Here is a 26,335-nt window from a genome sequence, read left to right as displayed (position 1 = left end):
CGAATAATACACTTAATTTTTTATTAATTCTAATTTATTTTGTTTTAATAGAATGAATCAATCAAAGGTAATCAATCATAGAATAAATGCACATTATTATTGTTTAAAACCGAAGTTGTATGCAACGCCTCTAAGGTAATCAATCACATTACGATTTTTAAAATCTTGGACTATTCTTTTGATTCTAGCAGAAATTGCAGCATACTTCTTGTTCCATCAGAAAACCACTCCTGGCTACGTGCCAATAACTGAAGATTGTTACTAGTGGAAAAAATAAGCATGCTATCCGGGAGCAGTTCGTCCTGAGAATCATACATTAAAAACTGTTTAATAGATTTGATAATTGAGAGCTATTAAGTGCTCGATAATTCCTATATTCTATTATATTATAAATCAACAGGGATTACCTTTATTTTAGATATAGGAAGCTTCTTTTCCAACTCTCCTAGTCCAACTCTCTAATAATTCTTGAGGATGGCGATATCAATTTTGCAAAACAGGTGGGACATCTTCCTCACTGTCAGAACAGTAGTGTTCAGACCGTGTGGTCTCAACAATGAGCGCTCAAGACTTCTGTCTTCAAACACCATACCTCTGGCAGCAAGGAAACCATTATGTGGATTGGCATAAAATTAGATTTTTGAAGGTCTAAACTGTTTAATAAATATGAACCGATTATTTCTTTTGGTCCTGTAGCTGGACTTTAGAGTTAAATTTAGAGGTCTAATAAAATTGGATATGGGGGGGGGGGATTATTCTCTACATTCCTTAAGTCGGACTACAACTTCTTGGCCGTTATTTTTCACGGGAATAGAGCAACTCACAATTAATCATTGATATCGCCATCCTCAAGAATTATTAGCGAATTGGACTAGGAGAGTTGGAAAAGAAGCTTCCTATATCTAAAATAAAGGTAATCCCTGTTGATTTATAATATAATTAAAAACTGTTGTACATTGCCATTGATAATAATTTCTTGATAATTTTGTGGAATTACTAGGTCCTGGAGATTGCTCGGTAAAGCAGGAGTACCATTATTGCATCGAACATGACGAATGGCTCGTTTAAGTGAATCCCTTTTAGGAAGTAATGCCGTGACATTGGTATGAGCCTCTGCAATAACTGATGCAACAATTTGCTGTGGCCGTTCATTTGTGGTTGTTGCATGTTGCCGTATTTGACCAATCAATTGCAATGCTTCCGACCATGCAGCTTGAGCTGCATGGTTATGTTTAGTTACGACTTTCACAACTGGGCCTTCCAAACCCTCTGTCCAAACATGCCCTTTGCAGGTGGAATGTTTTTGAATTGAGCAAAAGTCCACTGTGTATCTTACTTCTCTGTGGAGGTGGCGAAAACAGCAAACACGCGCTGTCGACTGCGCCACAAAATGTGAGAAGAGCCAGATGCAGGAACTTTTATTGTTTGAATTTAGACAAATCAGAACAAGATTCACTTGTTACCGAAAAGACTCCTATAAGATTAGTCACTGTTCCCTCCCCATGTCCGTCACTAACCACGTGACTATTGCTCTCGTAGTCGAGTATGTATTCTTTCCATTGTGAAAGGATTAACAGTTACAGTTAATCCTTTCACAATGGAAAGAGAACCCTGAAGATATACAAAAGGGGAGAAATTAGTTTAAAATCTACGTGATAATTTGTACACGAATGTCATTTTCAAAATTTGTTCAGAAAAGTTAGTTATCGGAAGTTCAGTTTGAGTAATCGAGAGAGTTTAACATGGAATCTCCACTAAAGGGGCTGGGACCTCAATAAAAATTCGAGTTATCGAGAGTTGAATGTACAGTATTTATGTTTCTGTAGCCTACTTATTATCTACTGGGGGCAAAATGTGCGAGGCGAAATGCGGGGGGGGGCACTTTTCCGTAAACCAGAATATAGTGTGCTATCATCAGCAAAACTCTGGATAGGATATCCAGTCAGTGGAAGATCTTTAATATACAAAAGAAAAAGAGTGGTAAAAAGAATTGAATTAGGGAATACCATCATTATTGGAAAGTTAGAAGACAGAGCACACCTGCAGTGAATAGTTAGACAGAAAATTGGATACCCAATTGCAAAAAACAGTTGGGAATCCATTAAATGGGAGCTCATTTAGAAGACCTTAATGCTTGCCCAACATGAAACCTTAAAATGTCAAGAGAAACTGCTCAAGTTTCACCAAACTTTTCCATCAAATTTTCTCAAAGATGAGTAAGATAAGCTAATATATCACCAATGAATTGACACTGGTGGAATCCATATTGGTGATCATAGATCAGGAATGAAGATATTGAGATAGTTTGCAGTTGATGGATTTCTCCATTGTAAGAGCAATGGAAAGAAAGATAATATAGCAACCCTCTTTTTAATGTTCCCACACATTATAATGTTCTATGTGGTTGGTACTGGCAAATTTCTCATTAATCTAATGCTATTTTACATTCAGTATAATGACATTGAAAATAAAAAAGATTTCTCTATAATGACCATAAATTTATACCTCTTGATCTGTAATTTAACTTTTTTATTACAATATTCACGTTTAAAAGTGACAGAACACTTTAAATATATTGAAATAATTGACGATCTTGCAACTGACCCTGAGAAACCATTTGTTAAGATTTCCCATGCTCTTTTCTTAAAATGCCATAATGAAATAAACATCAGCTAGAAGCTAATTTCATTCATTAGAGTTTTTTTTTTTATTGGTTTGGCTCCAAGAAAGTGGATAGTTTGCCAAATACAGATAAAATTAGGATTTTGTAAGCCTTAGATAATAGTGTGCATTCTAAGACTGACATTGCTAAACAGTTCAGCATTCCTAAGAGTACTCTGTTCACTATTTTGAAATATTGGAAAAAGATTGAGAGTTTGAAGAAATGCTTCACTGAGCAGGATTCAAGCACGAAAGGTGACGTACCCGGATCTTGAAAATGTGCTTTTGGAATAGCTAATGATAACATGTGCAAAAAATTTTCCTGTAGATGGTAATCTTTTAAAATTGAAGGCTGAAGCATTAGCAGAGGCATATGATGCAAGAAAACAAGCTTATAACAGCATCAGTCAAAAAAAAAAAAAAAAAAAACCTTCCCATTTCACCCATCCATTCAGTCCAAAAGTTTTTCTGGTTCTTTCTTGAATTATTCACGCTATTAATTTCCACAACAGCAGATGGAAGTTTGATTCAGAAATCAACTGCCCACTGGCTAAAGGAAAATTTCTGCACATCTATTCTGCAACTGTCTTTCCTCATTAACCCCAGAAGTTCACATCTGGTGAGTATGGGCTTGGCACACCTAGTGTCCTGAGCTTAATATCATCATTCTTCCCTTTCTTGGTTTTTTTTTTGGTAGTTTTTTTGCCGCATCGGCTTCTGTGGCCATAATGCACCTCCCAACATTTTTGCAGTACTTTGATCCAAGCCCGAGGCAGGATTCGAACACACGACCTTTGGGTTGCCAGGCAGGCACTTTACCCACCTGGCTAGCCCGGTCGGCCCTTTCTTGGTGATTCTCTTCTAGTTCTCTCTCTCTCTCTCTCTCTCTCTCAGAAATGGTTTTTTTTTTTTTTTTTTTTTTTTTGGCTAGTGTAGCAAAAGCTTCAGGCTTCCTTACACCATATGGCTAATAATAATTTGAATTTATGCCCCCTCAGGTGCATAACATGAGCAAGAATCCCATCAGCAGCAGCATCGAGCTTGCTCAAACCATTCAAGGCTTTATACACCTCAGTCAGATCACCTTGCAGGTGCCTAGTCTCCAAATGCTGCAATTTGCAGAACTTAAGCCTTTGTTGGTAAGAGCAATACTTTGTTCCCCCTCACCAATCTCATTGCTCTTCTCTGTACTTGTTCCAGCAGCTCTACATCCTTCCTAAAATGAGGCCTCCAGACCTGTATGCAGTACTCAAGATGTAGCCTGACCATTGCCTTATACAAAAGAATAATCACCTTCTTATCCCTGTTAGCAAAATTTCTGTATATTATTGACAAGAACACTTTAGCTGCTCTGGCAGCCTTTCTGCACTGCTCAGAAACTTCATATCCGATTGCACAATTATCCCCAGGTCTTTATCATTCTCTACTACCCTGAGTGTTGTACCGCACAGTTGGTACATCACTCTGCATAACCCAGAGTGAAATGCAAAATACTGCTTACTACTCGTATGCAGTACTTTTCATTTGTCAATGTTAAACTTCAGTTGCCTCCTCTCAGCCCATCTGCCCAACTCTTCTTGATCCTGTTGCAGTGCAATAGTGTACTCATTAACAACCCTGCCAACCTTCTTATCTCCGTTATTACAAAATCCTTTAGCTCCTTGTTAGAGTTTGATATACTTTCGGCATATGAGGAGAGGCTGTATTAAGGAAAAGAATACTAGTCTGAGAAGGGAAGGAGGCACCCAGGCAGAGGCTTGGGCGAGTATTCCTGCTAGTGACAGTCTTCTTTTGTAAGGTGATCATTTGTTTATCCAAACTCAGCTTATTATCTAGCCAGATTCCTAGAAACTTGGTATCATTCACCCTTTCGAGTTGTTTTTCTTTGTATGTTATTTCAAAATCAATATTTAATGGTTTATTTTTTGTCCTAAACACCATATATTTGGATTTTTCTGGGTTTAGTATAAGCTGATTCTTTTTAAGCCAACTATGCATTTCAGAGAGCAGGGCAGAGATCTTGCATTGAAGCTGGTTAGGGTCTTTATCAGTGATTAGAATGGAAATGTCATCGGCATACGCTACTGTTGCTGTTGTTGTTTCAGAGCATTAGCAACTAAGGCCATATTGCTCTGGGATATGCGGTGGTCATTCCCTGACCATTCCACATCCTCCGTATTTGGTGGGGACGGGCTTGAACCCCAGTCTAATCAAGAAGCGTGTGCTACCACTGCTGCTCCTTCCCACCTGGCTACGGAGGCACCATACGCTACTAGGTGGGAAGATGGAAGAAGAGAGAGAAATTCATTAATGTAAAGAACAAATCGGATAGGTCCGAGAAGTGAGCCTTGAGGTACTCCCCTAGAGAAATAAGAAATGTCTGAAAAAGACTGGTTTGTTTTAACGACAAATGGCCTATCAGTAAGGTAGTCTTCAAGGAGACGGTTAATTTTTCCTCTCAAGCCAAGATTGTTGAGTTGCTGAGTAGGATTTTATGATTTATGCAGTCAATAGCTTTGGATAGGTCTAGAAACAGTGCTATTGCATAGTGACCCTTTTCAAGACAGTCCGTGATCCTAGAGCAGAAGTCAACAATTGCGAGGTCAGTGAATCTTTTTGAACGATAAGTGTACTGTTGTTGATGGATAAGCTGATTGACTTCCAGGAAGCCCATGAGTCTGCTGTGAAGAATTTTTCAAATAATTTTGCAAAAACTGAGAGTAGAGCTATTGGACGAAAATTGTTGATAGAGTTGTAGTGTTTCCCCTTAGGAACAATGACTGCTCTTTTGAACTGAGATGGGAATTTACCAGATTGAAAGGAAAGATTGTAAATATACTTCAGTGGTGTTAGAATTGAGTTAAGGAATTCAGCAGAGCAGGAGATATTTCATCAAAGCCAGAGGCTCCCTTTACTTTTAATTGATGTCCTGCTTCTAAAATCATTGATTGGTTCTTATTTTCGAATTACAGTTGGAATCACATATTAGTGAGTTACTCTACATTATCTTGTACTTTGGGTATAAAGTAGGTAACGAGGAGAAAAACTGGGCTCCACACATATGCTGCACTACCTGTTCATCAAAACTCAATGTGTGGGTGAATTGAAATGGATGTTTTATGCCTTTCGCAATGCCCATGATTTGTTACTTCTGTATGGTGCCTCCCATTAGAAAAGGGATAACAATGAAGAAAAAGTGGACAGTGATGTACCCAAATATACCATCTGCAATTTGTCGTGTGCCTCACTGTGAAGTACTGTATATTCTTGAACCACCTGACCATTTTTCTGTACACTCTGATTGAAGATGGGGACGCTGATGAACATCAACTTGATATACACAAAGAAGTACAGCACCCATCCATGTCAAGGGATCTACCATTTTGTCCAAACCTCTGTGAGCTTAATGACCTCATCAGGGATCTCAAACTGCTGAAGATTAAGGCAGAGCTTTTGGCCTCGAGGCTACAACAGTGGAATCTTCTAGCTCATTCTGTGAAAGTGATATTTCATACTCGAAATAAAGATTATGATAAATTCTATCAAACAGAAGGTGACCTCACTGTTTGTAAGGATGTTGATGGTCTACTGGTAGCAATGAACACGAGTTATGTTACTGAAGAATGACAACTATTTATAGACGCTCCTAAGGTTAGCCTTAAGGTTGTGTTTTTACACAATGGAAATATGCTGCCTTCAGTACCTCTTGCATATGCCGTCCACAAAAAAGAAACATACACAAATATGGAGAACATCCTCTTAGGTGTACACTATCAGAAACATGAGTGGCAGATATGTGGTGATTTAAAGGTAATTGCCATTTTATTAGGACTATAAAAGGGTTACACTAAGTTTTGTTTCTTTCTCTGTGAGTGGGATAGTTGTGCCACAGATATGCACTATGAGAAGAGGAGTTGAACTCGATGAAAATCATTAACATCTGGAATGAAGAATGTAGTATTTGACCTCTGGTAGATCCAAATAAAGTTTTGCTTCCACCACTCAACATCAAACTCAGGCTCATGAAAAATTTCACGAAGACTTTGGAAGTGAACAGTCCTGCATTCACATACTTGCAGAAGAAATTTCCAAGACTTAGTACACAGAAGATTAAGGCAGGCATTTTCATTGGTCCATAAATAAGGCAACTTTTCAAAAACAAACAGTTCGAACATGGCCTTAGTGATAGTGAGAAATCTCAGCATGGAAAGCCTTTTGAAATGTTTCGACTAGTTTTCTAGGAAATGCTAAAGCCGCCAACTACACAGCGGCTTGTGGAAGATCTTATTACTCCTTACAAATAACTGGAGTGCAACTGCAACGTGTCATTGAAGATGTATTTCTGGATTTCTTCCCACCAAACTGTGGTGCTGTCAGCGACGAACAAGGTGAGCACTTCCATCAATCTGGAATTTTTTGTTGGCTGGTACAGCATAAGCCTCAAGTTTCCCTGCACCACATGGCTAATAATAATAATAATAATAATCCCCCAATCAGGGAGAAATAATATAAGAGTAATAATAATAATAATAAGACATCGCAGCAATGTAACAAAGGTATAAAAGCAAGTGGAGTGCCACCATGTTAGCTGATTATTGTTGGATGGTGGAAAGGGATGCTCCTGAAGTAAAAGGCAGAAAGGTCCCTTGTTTGATACAGGCATGTTCGTAGCTACATCTTACTGCCATATAAATAAAAATATACCTTGTATAGATATAAAAAACTACTTTTTTCAAAAACTAGAGCAAATCTGCCATTTAAGCACTGTTTCCATGTTTAGCCTCCCAAAATCTATAAAGTAAACTTACTTTCATGCATTAACAAGATATGACGCAAAATTTGTTGTTCAGTGTTATATGTCACCCTAGGATCACAGCCAGCCCTTTATCCTATGTATTTATGTAGATTTTAATATATATAGTTAAACGTTACTACATTATTAAACATCTGTGAGTAAGGGAGTCTTCTGTATTCCCCCTATACTTCTGTCTCCTGGTTCTGTCTCTGAGGATGAAGAAGGTGATGTATGAAAGAGTGGTTCTAGTAGAAGAAATCAAAGTAACAAGATCACATGTACTAAATTTGACTACGTTCAGTGTACTAGCTAGGTTTTGTATCGATAGTAGAAAGGCTTAAGGTTTGATAGGGTGCACGTTACATACACTTGAGTACCTAATGCATTTTTTTTTTTTTTGCTGATTGTTGTGATTTAGGGGTTAATGAAATAACCAGTAAATTATGTCATCGAATAATCTTTATGTCCCTCTTCATTTTTAAATTCCATGCCAGCTAATTACGGTCATTTTTCAATTAGGACTCTGCATCTTTTGCAACAGGTGCTTCATCACTTGTCTGGAGGGAAAGTCTCTTCAATCAGGACTGTAAGTAGCTAATCTTGATGAAAGGAAAAATGGTTCAACCATAATTATTCCAGAATTTTCAGCTTGTACAACATGCAGGTTAGCCTGTGAACACACAAACTCACACAGACATAATATGCTGGTGTATTATGGCCTAAGATGCTGATGTTCCCCAAATTCAGCAACTCAATTCCTCCAATTTATTTGCACCCAGTTACCCAGTTTTCATGTGTACCTTATATAGTAACTAGCCCTCTTAGTTTCTTGGACTTTTTGAATAGCTTGAATGGAATTTAGTTTGAATAAATACATATTTTAAGTTACTGAATCTCAAATGTTTACTGTTCGCATTTCATTTTGGCTGAATTTGTTTGTTTAATTTCAGATGAAAGATTTCTTGCTAATATATAATAAAATGGCAGAGTCTTGTTTCCATCATTGTGTGAATAACTTAAATCAGAGAGAACTTACAAATGAAGAGGTAAGCAGAAATTAAGTTTAACTTGTCACTTTTTTTTTATTCTGTTCCTCTTTTAATAATCTGTGATATCAGTGAAATTTTAAAATATAATGAAAATGATTTGATATGCAGTTTTCTTTTTCATCATAATTAAATAGCTTACAGAATGATATGCCTTGATAATTCAAACTGATTTAAGTTGCTGATCATAATCTCCAATTTCATGTTGTTTTATTTACTTCACAGTATTCCAGACATGCTGTTATTTCAGTTTCATTAATATCTTCAATTAATCCTTTCTCCTGTATTTATGTCTCATCAGTAGTGGCTGTTTATTGGTAATCTCCTTTTGTATATAGTAAGAGAACAGTTACAAGGTTCATAGCCCTATATGTGCTTTTGTTTTTTTAGCTATATATAGTTTGAGAAAGAGTATCTAGGCTAAGCGTGTGGTTAAGACCTTGTTTTATTAATTTATTTCATTTCATTTTATTATCAGAGTATTAAACCTGATTTGCATGAAGCTTGGATGTTAATTTTCCAGAAGATTAAAGATGTTAATTTTCCAGATGATTAAAGATTTACACATTCTGAGGACTGTCAGTTAAACAGGAAGGGAGTGCAGTGGCAGAATCGGGTGTTTTGATTAATTATTTTTAGCTGTTTCTTAGAATTTGGTCTACAGCTTTGATAGGTATCTTGGTAGTATTAATAGTCTTGTACAGTGTTGGGCAAAATCTTATATTAATAGTGGCAAATGATGCAAGAAAGAAAGCTTATAAAGCATCAGCAAAAAAAAAAAAAAAAAAACACTTCACCCATCCTTACCCTTCAAGAATTTGTCTAGTTTTTCCTTGAATTTATTCAAGTCACCCACTTCCACAACAACAGATAGAAGTTTGTTCCAGCAATCAACAACCCACTGGCTGAAGCCAAACTTCCACACATCTATCCTGCAACCATTCTTCCTCAATTTGAATTTATGCCTCCTCATGTTTAATCTCAGCAAGAGAAAGGATGCCATCATTCTCTTGCTGAGACTTTTGAGATGTAGGTATGGAGGAGAATAGAAAAGATAAGGTATGTCAATAAAGTGAGAAATGAGGAAGTCTTGTGAGGGATAGGTGAGAAGAAATTTTTGACTGAAATAATCAGAAGGCAGAAGAGAAATTGGATTGGACATGTGTTACTAGGTAAATGGTTGAAGGATGTGATGCGGGTGGAGTTGAGGGAAAGAGGCCAGGGGAGATTGAAAAAAACTGACCCATCCCCAACATTGAAAAAAACCATCCCCAGTATTTTAATGGTGCAATTGACCAGTTATGTGTTATAAAATTGCTTCATTTTTGATTTAATTAAAATTGGACCTCTGTTTAACGAACTTCTTTATAGCGAATTTTTTTGAATTCCCCTTGATAATTACATTTAAAATAGTTTCCGTAGAATGAAGAAAATTTCCATATAACGAACGGATTACAAGAGACTTATCTTTGTACCCATTGCTCCCACCTCTGGCCTTTAGGAAATTTAGGCAGTTAGAAAGTGCAAATTAAGGGTTAAAAGGATTACTGTTCCTTAATGTTAGTGGTACCCTTAAAACCTATGTAGCCACCTATTCCACCTATTAAGAAGTCGCACTATGCTTTCCATAGCCAGTCAGAAGATTAAGGTGTATTCCCGACACAGATAAATAGCCTCTGGTGAACCCAGTGTTGTGGTTTCCCTTTATTCCGGAAAGCAGTCATCTGTTTTTCAGAGAAATGAGTGATCCACCCCTTTCAGTAAATTTCTCCTGTCTAAGTTTACACGGTCACTGTACCTGATTATCTGAGTGATTGACAGTTTGAACAGTATTAAAAGAACTAGTTACAGTAGCGACATCGGGGGGTGGGTGTGAATGAGGGCAACCAAGATATTAAATAAACTTTCTGAAGATGAAATGTTGGCAGATTTTGAAACTGAGTCAAGGTCTTCACTGTGAAGAGAATGTTCCAAAATATAATGGCATGCAGACAATTTTTAAAAAAAAAAAAAAATTTGTATGCATTATATCACTAATCTCCAAAAAACCAGCTTGATTTAAGAATCTAAAGAACTTGAAGTGGAAATTACAAAGGTCGGTTGTGTGTTCGGGCCACGATGGACAGCTTGTAGCTTGCAGACAGCAATTTCAGTTTGGCGGAATTATCCCACTTTGTGCAAACATTTTGAATCAGAAGTTAAATTTTTGGGATTATTAAAACTTTTAAATCTGGAATTTCTTAACGATTTAGCTCTAATGATTGACATCCTGCAGGAGCTCTCTTACCTTTCAGAAGTTTTACAAATTCGCAGCATCACTATAGTAAAAGCAGTGAAATTAATTATTCAAACTATCAATGCTATTGCCAACTTGAAAATTTCTGAAGGAAATTATGAAGCTAAAATTGAGAGCATGTTGAAGTTGAAAGAATTTGAAGGAATCAAAATTGAAAGTAAGAACACATTTAAAATAGTACCTTGTGACAAGTTATTAAACTGTATTGTTTTATCCTTAACACGTTGACTGCTGCATCAGCTGTATGTGTCCAGCACAATTAGGTTTTTCAGGCCCCGTGTCGGCTGTATAGCACTGAAGATTGTTGGAAATTTACATTATTTTTGAAAAGTGTGGCCTCTGGTGATACATGTGATGAAATTTGCATCACATGCGCTATGAGAAAAAATAAGTGAGTAACTGCTTATCATTTACGAATTTTACATTTACAAATTTATGTAGATTTATGGTTTTGTCCAAAACACTAAACACAGAAAGGCTGATGAATATGGTCTGGACATTAAGTAGAAACTCTTTTCTCCTTTCTGCAAGCAACTGATCTTCTTTCAGACTCTTTCAATTTTGCATAACAAAAAATGCACATTATTCTAACTTTCTTGTTGTTTGCATTGAATTTTCTAGTTAGTATATGAGTATTATCACATTTTGGCTTTTCACGTTTTTCTTTCCATTCTATATTTAGTAAATCTGTAACTATCTCTTCCTAAAAACTTTTTATCTTTATATTTTTTCACGTGACAGTCTTGCACACCACGTAGGCATTGACAAGCAATATTGCTAAGTTGCGGTACAACTTTATCCACTTTCTTAGCGTTGTGGCATATGAACCCATTTGGTCCAACAGATCAATGCCTGCTTTTCCTTTATTATATGCTAAAATAGGAAGTGGTTTTTGTCTGGTTTCTTTTCGTCTTCCTTTACTGGTGGAGGGTCCATAAACCATTTCTGGGGCATGCTTTGTTGTCAGTACTTTCACATCTCTAGCATCTCACCACTTTAGAACAGTAATTCCATTTTTTACTTCCTTTGCGATCATCTCCCCTTTATTTAGCTTTGAGTACATGGGTTCTTTAGGCATAAATTTTTTTACTGTCTCATAGTATTGCAGACCTTTACAACTAAACCTATGGATTTTCTATAATTTTCAGATTTACATGAATAAATCTTTATTCAGGTAAATCTGAATTTATTTCTTAGTTACGGAATGCAATGCCACAGGTCTCTTCTATTTTATTTTGAATAAATCTTACTCAACCAGGTATATTCTTCAGTGGAACCTAACTTGAACAGCTTGATTCCATATCTGTGAGCTTCATTTGGTATATATTGTTGGAATATCAGCCTGCCCCTCCAAGGAATAAGAGTTTCGTCAATAACGTAATCTTGGCTTGAGGGAAAATATTTTCTGCTATTTGAGCTGCAAAACATCTATCAGGTGTTGTATCTTACTGAGCCTGTCTCCTGGAATGGCGGTTTCATTGTCTGATAAGTGAATGAGGCGTAACAACAATTCAAATCTGTTACGAGACATTTTTTTTTTACTAAGTTATTTTTATAGATAGGTTTGGTTGACTAGCAAGATGCAATACTGCCCAATCTTACTATCCCATCCGCTTAAGAAGCCCGAAAAACTTCATCTCATCAGCAGTTGTTGGAACCCACTTTTTTTAGACGACTCTGCTGCGAAGCTAGAGGATTCCGAATTTTCTGTTCGGCATATCTGTTTGTTTCTGTTACAATAAGATTTATGACTTTGTCAAAAAATAATGAAAACGCCTCAAGATGAGTAATATTTCTTGATGCATCTATTTGCAGTCCCAGTTTTCCTGTAAAATCAAATCTTTTTTGGCATCCTTTGTATTCAGTCCATTCAGTAACTTCATTTGTTTCGGTTGCTGCAATCTCAGGTTCTTCGGTCTTTTCAAATTTCTCATCAGTGTTTTCTTCTGCCATCCAGTCTTGAAGCACTTCTTCAGTATTTTCCAGTATTTCAGTATCTTCTTCATCTGAAGAAATATCCCAGTCAGGATCTTTTACCGAATCATCAGAGTCGAAATCTTCTTTTTCATCTTCAGAACTACTGCTAAGATTTTCGGCAATTTCTCTCAGTTCCTCTTCTTTTAGTAACTTTCTTTTGGCCATTGCTTTTTTTAGTGTTTTTTTTTTTTTTTTTTTTTTACAACATACTTGCACAAACTTGTGTTGAAACAAACAATACATATAAAGAATAATACAGTGCACTAACGAACTTGTTTTGGCAAAATCTTTAATAATACTGACAAACTTATTGCGACAGTTGTGAGTTTATTTTATTGCGATTAGTTTATTGCAGCAACACATGCGTGCAATAAAAACTAATCACAAATGACCTTCATATGTGTGCCGTAATAGCATCACATGTATGTGGCCGACATGGCTTCTTAAGAAATAAACCTACTGGGCCACATCGGCCATATATATGCGACACAAAACAAAAAAGACTTTTTTTTTTTTTATATGTACAGTAAAATTACTCTGCATATATTTTTTATATACGAGAGTAATTTTAAATTAAATAAAGAAAATGATGATATCATTGGCAATGAGGAATTGAAATAAATTTGAAAATGCTACCCGAAATCATGGAATATGGAAGAACTTTCATCTCCATGGCAAAGAGGCATGAGAGCCATGGCATGAAAAACAAATAAGAAATTTAAGTTTTCTAATGTAACATGACATAAAAATTAATGAGTGTAGAGATTTTGTCGAAGACTATTTATCTTTAAAATCGAGTGAAATTCCCTTTTCAATTAAAAAAGCCAGAAATATCTTTGAAACAATTGCATTGTGATTAGCACTGCTGAAGCTGAGCGAGCTCTCAGCATAATGAATAATATTGTAACAAGAAAAAGAACATCTTTGACAATTAAACCTGCTGCAGGTATAATAATCATACATCTAACTGGAAAACCATTGTTTCAGTTTGATCCAAATAGCTACATCAAATCTTTCCTCCATAATAATTGCTCAGGTATTGAGCAAAGCAGATCAACAACAAATGTTAATAAAGAAGTAAATTCTATATGGTAATTTTTAGAATAAACTTTTCTTGAATATTTGTGTAAAAATGTTTTTCATATAATCTGTGATTTTTGTGTACCTTTTATATAATAGTTTGTTTTTTTATGTACCTTTTATATAACAGTTTGTTTTTTATGTATATAATAGTTTGTTTTTTTATGTAATATTTGTTTTTATATTGTAGAATGTTTTGTGATAGTTTTTGAGTTTAAGGAGATTAATATTGTATATTATCCAGTAATATATATTTAAATATATTACTGGATATATACAATATTAATATTTTCCTCCTTAAACAATGGAATCCAGTACAACATTTGTATTTATAGTTTTGTTTTTTGTGATATGGGAAATATTTCATGTTATTTTTTATTCACAATATTAAAACTTTATAATGAAAAAAATGTACCTATTATATTTTCCTAGTTGTGAAAAAAAGGATAAAAATTTGGCACGTGCCGAGCATGTGCTCTAGATGGTTTTATGTGAAATATCCTTCGCATTTCTTTTAGGTATTTTGATTTGATTGATTGTGAAATAAAAGATCTTTTGTATTGTAAATATTTTATTGATCATTCACAAATTTCCATAATTTATGGAAGACAAGAACAATGGATTTATGATAACTAAAGTAAGAGACATATACTTGCAACTGCAATGTATCTAAATGTCTCTGGAAAACAGGTCGATTGAGATATCCGATCTTCTAGTTGAAACAACATACGCAGCTGTTGGGGGCACCTAACAAAGGAATGTAACAAAATGCGAGATGAAAAAAGAAATTTTCGACAAATATTTGTATTGTTGCAGTCATATTTACTACAGTAGTAACTGCAGGAAGTATGATTGTGACGTCATACTATTCAAAAATTGTAAAAAGTTAGAACTCAAGATATTGTACCTGTCAAGAAAAATGTCACCCTCTCTAATCACACTAGTAGTTAGTGCTCACACAGACTAGTGGTGTGTGTGTGTGTGTGTGTGTGTGAGTGAGTGAGTGAGTGAGTGAGTGAGTGGAAAGCACCTTTGGCGGATGTTGCAGATACATAACTTCTGCAACTGATCAGATTTACTCAGTAGATACCCCCAACAATGTTTCACATTAAACAGGCAGGAAAACTGTGAGCCCATTGTTAAAATATTCACAGCTCACAACTGATGATAGATTAACAGTAGCCACAGGCAGAGGTGAAAGTGATTCTAGCACTTCTTTGATTGGAATGAGCAGCAGCCTAGAAAGCAAGATGCTGGGGATTTCAAGGAATGCAGAGTCATCATGGAACAAGTAAATACATGGGCTGTGATAGTGTAACTAAGAGTAAGAATAGGTGCATGTATACTTGCATGTACACAGGCACCTCCGTAGCAAGGTGGGCAGGAGCAGTAGTGCATAGCACACGCTTCTTGATTAGACCGGGGTTCAAGCCCATACCCATCAAATACGGAGGATGCGGCAGGTCAGGGAATGACCACCGCATATTCCCAGCCCGATTAAAGGGTCAAGGTTGGCGTCAGGAAGGGCATCTGGCTGTAAAAATTGCATGCCAAAACAATAAAAAACGCTTACCCCATATAATAATGGGAAAAAGGCGAGGACAAAAAAAAAAAAAAAAAAAAATACTTGCATGTACACCAATGATAGGAGTACAGAAAATAAATTTGATGAAATTGAGGTGCTAGGTCAAGACATCAAAGGCAGATATTGTTGGACTATCAGAGGTGTGGTGTCACACAGATATAAGGAATGCAGTATTAGAATCTGGGGAGTACAATGTGTACAGAAAGGATAGACAGGATAGGAAAGGTGGAGGGGTTATGCTGTTAGTTAAGAAACACATACAATCTAAGGAAGTGCATTCAGTTGACATGGGTAGGCAGTGCAGTGTTCGGTCATTTTGGTGTGACAAGCACTGGGAAAGCAAATTCGGCAGTAGAAGTGTGTTATAAGACTAATGACCCTCATGAATACAATGAACAACTTTACAGAGAAATAGAGTGAACTAGTAAATCAGATTATCTTATTGGATGATTGTTTTCTGCTGCAGCATGCTCGAGAGGAAACCAGAAAGGGTAATACTCTTGGTCTGGTTATCAGCAGTGATCATTCATGTATTAAGAATTTGCAGATAAAGGAACCACTAGGTGGCAGTGGTCACAGTGTACTGATGTGGGATTTACTTAAAGATATAATTACCATCAGGTAAATGAAAGGGTTTATGTTTCCGTAAAGGTGACTATGGTGGTCTCAGACAGTTTTTAAATTCTGTACAATGGTACCAACTGATGATGTTGCCAATAGCAAATTCTAAGTGGGAACGTTCAAGGAATTAATTGTGGGAGCTACTAGACTTTTCATACCTATTAAGAAATATTGGTCAAGGTTTAGGCCTAAATGGTTGTCAAATGAACTAATGAGACTCGTAGTAGAGAAGAAAAATGCATGGGATGTATATAAATTATCAGGCGACACAGAAGCTTATCGTAGATATAAGCTAGTCTGTAATCAAATCACAGAGAAGATTAGGCAAGCAAAAGCAGATTACAAGAAATCTTTTGCAAAGGATGCTAAGAAAAACAGCAAAGATTTCTTTACTTATATAAACTCTAAAAACAAGGGGATGAATTAGATTGGTCCACTTGATATCAATGGTTCGACTATTGATGATTGATAGCAAACAAACGAAATGACTATTTTGCATCTACATTCACACATGGGGAGTTATTATGGAAGGAAAATGCCAGAAGTTTATCAAATTGTAACAGGGTACTTAATGATTTTATAATAACTGAGAGCAAAGTGGAGGAGAAATTGTTGAAGTTAAACATAAGAAAGGCATTTGGGGGGGGACGGGATCTGTCCAGTTATATTAAAGGAGGCGGCAAAGCAACTAAGCAAACCCTTAGCCATAATTATGAGAGCATCCTTGGACTCAGGGGAGGTCTCCACGGACTGGAGATGTGCAAATGTATCCCCAATTCACAAAGGGGGATCGAAGGGTGACACAAGTAATTACAGACCAGTTAGTTTAACTTCTGTTCTGGTTAAAATAATGGAATCACTGGTTAAAGATGCATTGCATGATCATCTAGACAAGACTGCAGCATTAAATTCAGACACAGCATGGGTTTGTAAAGGGAAAGTCTTGTCTGACAAATTTGATTGGATACTATGATGTAGTTACAAAAGAACTGGATGCAAAAAATAATTTTGATATCATATACTTGGATTTCAGTAGAGCCTTTAACACTGTTGAGCGTGGAAGACTACTATACAAATTGGAGTAGAATGATATTAAGGGTAAGTTGGTACAATGGATAAAAGGGTGGTTGAGTGGAAGAAGACAAAGTGGTAATCAGTGGACACTGCTCTTCGTGGACTAATGTTATTAGGGAGTGCTACAGGGTTAGGTGTTGGGCCGACTGTTGTTTTGTATATTTATCAATGATATTGATGAAGGTATATATCACGCTTATTGTTGAAGTTTGCAGATGATACAAAGGTTCGCAGGGTTGTTAATGACAGTAATGGCAGTGTGCTACTGCAACAGGATCTAGAAAATTTGGGCAGATGGGCTGAGAAGTGGCAACTGAAGTTTAACATTGACAAATGCAAAGTACTGCGTTTGGGTAGCAGTAATCCCCAGAGAAATGTACCAAATGGGTAGTATTAGACTCAGGGTAGTTGGAGAATGAAAGAGACCTTGGGGTAACGATGCAGTCAGATTTGAAATTTTTTGAGCAGTGCAGAGAAGCTGCCAGAGTAATGATGTATTGGAATTTTGTGAGCAGGGATAAGTAGGCAATTATTCCTTTGTGGCAATGGTCAAGCCACACCTTGAGTACTGCATACAAGTCTGGAAGCTCATTTTAGGAAGGATGTAGATTTACTTGAGCTTGTACAGAGAAGGGCAAGAAGATTTGTAAGGGGAATGAAAGGATCATCTTACCAATAGAGGCTTAAGTTCTGCAAATTGCAGTGGCTGGAGACTAGGCACCTGCGAGGTGATCTGGTTGAGGTGTATAAGGCCTTGAATGGGTTGAGCACGCTGAATTCTGCTGGGATTCTTCCACTTGCTCAGATTACGAACCTAAGGGAGTATAAATCTAAATGGAGAAAGACAGTTGTAGAATAGATGTGTGGAAATTTGCCTTTAGCCAGCGGGTGGTGAATTGCTGTAAAACAAACTTCCATCTGTTGTTGTGGAAGTTGATAGCTTAAATAAATTCAAGGAGAAACTATACAAACTTTTGGAGGGAATGGTCGTGTGAATTTTTTTTAAATTTTATTTATTTATTTTTTTTGGCTGATGCTACATAGGCTCATACACTTGCTTTCCTGCATCATGTGCCTCTATTAACTTCTTCACAGATATTGACTAGAACTTGGTTGATCACTCGCACACTAGCAAGACTTTTATGGATAGATTTATTGGATGATTGTTTTCTATAGCAGCATTTTTGAGAGGCAGCCAGAAACGAGTAATACTCTTGATCTGATTAACAGCAGTGATTATTAATGCATTAAGAATCTGCAGATAAAGGAACCACTAGGTGATCATGATCATGATGTACTGATTTGGAATTTACTGAAAGATGTAACTACCATCAGTGGTAAAGGGAAGGGTTTTTGTTTTCATAAAAGGTGACTACAGTGGTCTCAGATAGTTTTTAAATTCTATTCAGTGGGACCAACTGTTGATGTTATCAACAACAAATTGTAAATGGGAAGAATTCAAGGAATTAATCTTGGAAGCTACTACGCTTGTTATACCAACTAAGAAATACTGTTCAAGGTTTAGGGCTAAATGGATGTCAGATGAACTAATCAAACTTCTGGCAGAGAAGAAAAATGCATGGATACTTATAAATTCTATACAGATTCTATCAGGAAACAAAAGGTTATGGCAGATATAAGCTAGTCTGTAATGAAGTCACAAAGGAGATTAGGTAAACAAATCTTTGGCAAAAGTTGCAAAGAAGAACAGTAAAGACTTCCTTATTTATGTAAAATCTAGAAGGCAGGATGAATCAGATTAGTCCACTTGATGTCGATGGTTCGATTGTTCTTGATTTTGCTCATGTAGCTGAAAAACTGAATGAGTATTTTGCGCCTATATTCACACATGAGAAATTCTGTAGGAAAATGGACAGAAGCTTATCGAACTCTAACAGAGGGCTAAATGATGTTGCAATAACTGAAAGCAAATTGGAGGAGAAATTGTTAAAGTTAAGCATAAGAAAGACAGCTGGAGTGGATGGAATCTATCCAGTTATATTAAAGGAGGCAACAAAGGAAGTAAGCAAACCCTTAGCCATAATTATGAGAGCATCCTTGGATTAAGGGGAGGTCACTACTGACTAGAGACATGCAAATGTGTCCCCCTTTCACAAAGGGAGATAAAAAAAGGGTGACATGAATAATTACAGACCTGTTAGTTTAACTTCTGTTATGGAGAAAATAAGGGAGCCATTAGTTACAGCATGGGCATGAGCCATCAGATACAGCATGGGTTTGTTAAGGGAAGTCTTGTCTCACCAATTTGATTGTATACTGTGATGTGGTCACAAAGGAACTGGATGCAAAGAATAATTTTGATTTCTTATTCTTGGATTTTAGGAAAGATTTTGATACTGTTACACATGAAAGACTACTGTTCAAATTGGACCATTTAGGGCTTAGTTGCTGCTGTGAATAAAGGGATGGTTGAGTGGAAGAAGACAGAGTGGTAATTATTGACACTGCTCTTCGTGGTGTCTCCCAGGTTTTGGTCCCATTGTGGTTTTCTGTATTTATCAATGATATTGATGAAGGTATATCAGGCTTAGTATCAAAGTTTGCAGACAATACAAAGTTGCAGGGTTGTTAATGACATTAGTATGCTACTGCAACAGTATCTAGAAAAGTAGACTAGATGGGCTGAGAGGTGGCGACTGAAGTTTAACATTGGCAAATGCAAAGTACTGCTTGTGAATAGCAGTAACACCAGAGTAACATACCAACTGTGAGGTATTATACTCAGGGTAGTGGAGAATGAAATGGTAATTGTGCAGTCAGATATGAAGTATTCTGAACAGTGCATACAGACTGAAAGAGTAGCTCATGGGGTCTTGTCAGTGATATACAGGAATTTTGCTAGCAGAGATAAGGAGGTGATTATCCCCTTGTATAAGATAGGTCTGCCACACCTTGAGTGCTGCATACAGGTTTGGAGGCCTCATGTTAGGAAGGATGTAGAGCTGGAACGAGTACAGAGAAGGGCAAAGAGATTGGCGGGTGGGATAAAGGGTTGCTGTTTCCAAGAAAGGCTTAAGTTCTGAAAATTCTGCATCTGGAGACTAGACACGTGCAAGGTGATCTGATTGAGGTGTATAAGGTCTTGAATGGTTTGAGCAAGCTTAGTGCTGATGGAATTCTTTCTTTTGCTCAGACTACACATCTGAGGGGGGCCTTAAATTTAAATTAAGGAAAGACAGTTGTAGAATGGATGTGTAGAAATTTGCTTTTAGCCATTGGGGATGAGTTGATTGTTGGAACAAACTTCCATCTGTTTTGGAACTTACAGCTTAATAAATTCAAGGCAGAACTAGACAAGCTTTTGGAGTGATTGGATGGGAAAAATGGGAAGTTTTTTTTCTTTTGCTGTTGCTGTATATGCTTGCTTTCTTGCACCATATGCCTCTACTAATGCTAATATGCCTTTGCCAACCTTATTTGCCAAGAGAGAGAGATCTCCCTGGAGTCTAATAGTGATTTCATTATCATTCTCAACAGTCATGTGCAACTAGTACAGTCTGTCCTCGTATAGCACGATAGTTGCGTTCCTAGAAATCCTCGTGTAATGCAAAATCGTGCAATATAAACAACAGGCCCTATGGGAAAAGTAGGGTTAGGTGCCGACCACCCAAGATTGAACACACATTTGGAACCAAAACATTACCAAACACAATAAATAATCGGGTAATTTTAATCGTTATAAAATACTTACGTATTTTATAATGATTAAAATACGTAATAAAAATAATATTATATTATAATAAAGTATTTTTAGTATTTTTTAATACTAAAAAAGTATTTTTACGGATAAAATACGTATTTTATTCGTAAAAAATTTATTATATTAAATAGAATAGTCGTAATAAAATACTTGCGTATTTTATAATACGTAATTATAATACGTAAGTCGTAATAAAATATTGCTAATGCTTTTGCTTCTATCGTCAGCAAACTTACTTTTTGTTTGATTTTCTATCCAAAGAGATGACAGCCGTTCCATCTCTTCCAATTCTTGTGTCTTAATCTAATGGATTTTAATTACACTTTGAGTTGTTCCCGCTATGAAAGTTGTTTTTATTTTCTCTGCATTCTTTGTAATTCTCCGCGTTGCCTCATTTAGGTCTGTAGCACGTGCAATATCACATGGTCTTTCATTTCGCTCAAAGCGTTTCACAATTTCATATTTTTTCTCTATCGACAGAAGCGGACTGGCTATAAGCCTTACGGGGGAAACCACGGTGGGCCGGAGGCCGGTGTGATTTTGGCCATAAACCGTAGTATGAGGCCACTACAAATTTTCCCGGGTAAGAATTTTTGACCCAGTCCGCCTCTGTTTATCGATATTGCTTCTTTTTTTTTTTTTTCTCTCTCTGAATCTGCAGTGTCTTAGCCAGGACGCTTCCTTTTCACACCTTTTAAGTATTTTACTAATTTTTGGGGAATAAAGCACAATTACAAACGAGGTGGCACGCTTGATACACAGAAACAAAGCTGCGCGCGTGTAGCAACTGAATAAACAACACCGTAAAGGCCGAGATACACTATTAACACCTCACATTTTACTAAAGCACATTTCTGGGGGTTACTACCATAAAACAATAAAAACAATTTCCAGTTGCGTTTCTGCTAGTGGAATCTGTTATAAACTGGTAGTAAACTCGATCTAATTGCATTTGCGATTATATCGATAGCTGGAATTGTGTTGGTTTTTACGTTATTATGGTGAAATGTGTTTCCCCTTCACTGATATAAAACACATAAATACATTTTCAGAATCTTCTTCGTTCCTATTGTGTTGCGTTCAGTTGGGGTGATTCTGCGTTCGACTGCCATTTCTTGTAAACACAAAGGCGAATCGTGTATAAGCGAATTCGGTTCGTGTTATATAAGATAACGTTCCCCTATTTATAAATCGTGTATGATCGAATTCGTGTAATGCAAACACGTGTTATACAAGGACCGACTGTATAACCAAATGTATATCATTCATTTCTGGTACCTTCCCTTCGCTCGTCTTCTGTGGTCTTCGACCCCCCATATACCCTTCTCTGAGATTGATATATCATTTAATTTAGAGCATCCAAACTCCTTGTCACTGATCCCTTGTGGTTTGAATGGTCTTTCAACTCTAAAGATTGTTGCAAAGTATATATTCAACTTATCTGTCCCATTTCCTGGCTTTCTATGACTTTTCTGATTTGATCAAGTAAGGGACTTATCTGATTCATTCTCTTCCTTTTTGTATTCACATACAATAGTAACTTGTCTCTGTTTTTAGGTTTTTTTTTGCTAATGGTTTCTCATACTTTGCTTTCATTTGTCTTGTCCCATCAGTTGTTTTGTTACATATACAGTTATACTCATAAAAATGAGTATTTCACAATAGTTTGTAATGGTGCTATGCTTTTTTCCTTTAGATCATGTGAACTTTGACCTCTTCCTCTCATCCACTTGAGCATCTTTCTTTTGCACAACTTCTGCACCAGAATGAATGAATGAATGCATTGGAATCTTTCGAGATAAATCCTCTGAATACTTTCCATGATAAACTCACATCCAACAGCTTACAGTTGTTTTTCCAGTTAATAGAGCCCAAGAAATACTAAAAATATATCTTAATTACTAAAAATATGTCAAGTGAAATCCTAACAGCTATTGTGAAGTTATCAATCAGATAAATATGTATGATTTCTCAATAAATATGCCTTAGTGTTGATAATAAAAATAAATTGAACACCCTACCTTCGCCACAAACTTGACTAAAACTTTTTAGTCAAGAAATATGGTTTTTACATGACCTGCATTTGTCAGTTGCCAAGCCTATTACTTAGTAATAAGAATATTTTCACACAGGCATATGTATGTGAAATGTGTGCCCATTTATCATATCACATGTGATATGGTGAACAGGTACAGACATTAATGGAGTTTACATTTATTCTCACAGGTAGCATTTCTGAAATTAACAACTTGCAATAATTGGATTAATAATCTAATATTGAAATTTGATTGAACTGACAGGAATGCTGCAATGTCATGGCATGATGCATGAGCTCTGAAGTATCAGAACATCACACATTTATAGAATTTTTATGATTTTTAGTTCAATAAAATAGAGTGCAACAGATTGATTCCTGATACGAGGAGATACAAACCCAAATACTCTACATGATATGTTATGTCTGGACACTTCTTCATTCTGTGAGCAAAAGTGACAAATAGAGAATAATTTACCTAATTTCATTATTGGTGTGTATACAGTTGCTATTTTAGTATTTTAAAAAATTTCATTCAATTTTACATACCACAAAGAAGTAAGCATTCTTCCTAGAAGGATGTCTTATTGCACATATGTATTGGCATGTACGTACAGGCACTCCCCGGCTTATGTAATACTCAACTTAAAGAAATTTGACTTTACTTAAGTTTTTTCCGGCCAGTGCAAACTTTAAAAAATCGTGGAAATGCATTTTGTATCCCGTAGGAATAAATGGAGGTATTATGAAAATATCGGAATGTGAACATAATAACACATTGTTTTTTTTGGTAATTCATTTCAAGACCACGGAAGTTGAAATTTTCACTATATAACTAAGCTGTTTATCTCTCTAAAAGGTCATTTTTATAATGGAAATTGCACTACACTTTCATTGTTATCATAAGTTCCGTTATAAGGATCAGTTTTGTATACCTTTGTGATATTTTTCTAAAACACATTTCTGGCCGGTCACTACCATAAAACAATAAAAACAATTTGCACTTTCCAGTTGATTGGGCTTTTCTGTTAGGGCAATATTATAAATGGGTAGTAAACTCGATCTTATTGAATTTGCGATAATACTGATAACTGGAATTCTGTGGGTTTTTGCAATATGGTATTATGGTGAAATGGGATCTCTTTCACTGAAATCTTCTATAAAAAACATAAATAAATTTTCAGAATCTTCTCTTCATTCCTATATACTTATTACAATGGTGAAGGGAAAGGGACCAATGGAAAGTGCAAGTGCTGGCAGTGCTAGGAAACGAAACAAAATTGATTTAGAAATGAAGATGATTAATTAAGAAGTGCAAAGTAGGACAAAGTTTGACATCTATTGCACGGAACTAGGTCTCAGTGCTTCAACAGTGAATACTGTTTTAAGGAACAATGCATGTATAAAAGAATATGTTAAAGGATCGATGCATCAACAGTGATAACAAAATAGTGTTCAGGTGCTATATCGAAGATGGAAAAACTGTTGATAATATGGATGGAAAATCAGATTCAGAAGCAAGTACCCCTGAGTCCAATGGCCATTCAAGCAAAAGCAAAAAGTATTTATGAAGATATTAAGGGTAAATATGGCGAACCCCAAGCCAAGTTAGTTCTGGCAACAATGCTTGAAAGGTAAAACTTGCTCATGTTATGCCTATTTCCTCTCTCTTTTTGTAATTTTATAATTTTGAACTTTTGTAATTTTGTGCACATGAGATAAAAAAATTGAATAAATAATTCTCTTTACATGTTCATTGAACATTTATTTTTTTCTTCAGTTAAATTCAGCGTGTATAGTTGTGTGAGTGCTGCATAAGCATTTAGGGAAATTCCGACTTACATAGAGTTCTATGGAACACAACCTTTACGTTAATTGGGAAGTGGCTGTATTTATTTAGAGATATTATACATTTATAAATTTTTTATTTGTATAATTTTTAAACAATCAAAATTTTAATAACCATAGTTCAATACTTTTATATAGAATATCTGTTTTGTTTCTTTGTACTTCAGATGTCTTGTATAGACAGATGTGCCGGTAAAAGCATCAGCATCAATCATAGATTGATGGCAATATACATGGAGGTACAGCCTGAAATGATTAATCGAAGAATTGAAGAAGCTAATAAGGAGGCTCAAGGGCAACAACAAATAAGTGCATAACAAGATGTGTTTTTTGTTCTTAAAAACAAAATCTTGTTTTTCTTCTAAAATAAATGAATCTATTATTATTTTTATTTTTTTTTTAATATTTTGCAGATTGTCTTTGCAATGCATACTCAGAGTGTGTCAAATAAATGTATGAACACTTCATGCTGGAATGTTTTATTTGTAAATAAAAAAAACATTTATGGATTGTAGTGAAACAATCGTTTGGTAATGTGCTTCATTATCTCACATTTTCAGAATGGTCACTTATAACATCTAGGCATTGTTGGCAGCATTCAAGAACTAAGCAACAAACTTCAGCAAGTGTTTTTTTAGTAAGAGAATTGCTAAAAAAACTTGCTACTTGCTAATAAATATATTGCTAAAAAAACTTGCTACTTGCTAATAAATATATTGCTAAAAAAACATTATGCTAGATACTGTTGCACATGGAAGACTGCTGTACAAATTGGAGCGGTCTGGCGTAAAGGGCAAGTTGCTGCAATGGATAAAGGGATGGTTGAGTGGGATACGGCAGAGAGTGGTAATAAATGGACACTGCTCTATGTGAACTAATGTTATTAGCGGAGTTCCCCAGGTTTCGGGTCTGGGCCCATCGTTGTTTTGTGTATTTATTAATGATATCAGTGAAGGTATCAGGCTTAATGTCCAAGTTTGCAGATGATACAAAGGTTGACAGGGTTGTTAATGATAGTAAAGCCAGTATGCTACTGCAACAGGATCTAGAAAAGTTAGGTAGATGGGCTGAGAAGTGGCAACTGAAGTTTAACATTGACAAATGCAAAGTACTGCATATGGGTAGCAGTAACCCAAGAGAAACGTACTAACTGTGGTACTACACTCAGGGAGGTGGAGAATGAAAAAGACCTGGGAGTAATTATGTAGTCTAATGTGAAGTTCTCTGAGCAGTGCAGACAGGCTGCCAGAGCAGGTCATGGAATTTTGTCAATGATATGTAGGAATTTTGCTAGCAGAGACAAGGAGGTTATTAATACATTTGTATAAGGCAGTGGTCAGACCACACCCTGAGTGCTGCGTACAGGTCCGGAGGCCTCATTTTAGGAAGGATTTAGAATTGCTAGAATGAGTACAGAGAAGGGCAACAAGATTGGTGAGGAACAAAGGGTTCTCTTACCAGAAGAGGCTTAAATTTTGTAAGTTGCAGCATCTGAAGACAAGGCACCTGCAAGGTGATCTGATTGAGGTGTACAAGGCCATGAATGGTTTGAGCAGGCTCAATGATGGGATAGTCCACTTGCTGAGAATAAGAACC

At 36.1% G+C, this 26,335-nt stretch overlaps 1 protein-coding gene across 1 annotated transcript in view; it reads left to right on the top strand.

Moving 5' to 3' along the window:
• Positions 1 to 25,056, top strand: part of Tim9b (Translocase of inner membrane 9b) — a 47,177-nt gene extending 22,121 nt beyond the window's left edge. Inside the window, exons 3-4 of the mRNA XM_090370001.1 lie at positions 8,407 to 8,502; positions 24,907 to 25,056. Of these exons, the coding sequence (XP_090226127.1) occupies positions 8,407 to 8,502; positions 24,907 to 25,056 (246 nt within the window). The remainder of the gene's footprint in view (positions 1 to 8,406; positions 8,503 to 24,906) is intronic.
• Positions 25,057 to 26,335: the final 1,279 nt, after the last annotated feature.

Source organism: Mastigoproctus giganteus, chromosome 3 (genome assembly GCF_048544385.1).
Source record: "Mastigoproctus giganteus isolate SK-2022 chromosome 3, ASM4854438v1, whole genome shotgun sequence".
NCBI lineage: Eukaryota > Metazoa > Arthropoda > Arachnida > Uropygi > Thelyphonidae > Mastigoproctus > Mastigoproctus giganteus.
The sequence above is the reverse complement of the archived record's forward strand: the minus strand, read 5'-3'. Positions and strand labels throughout refer to the sequence as shown.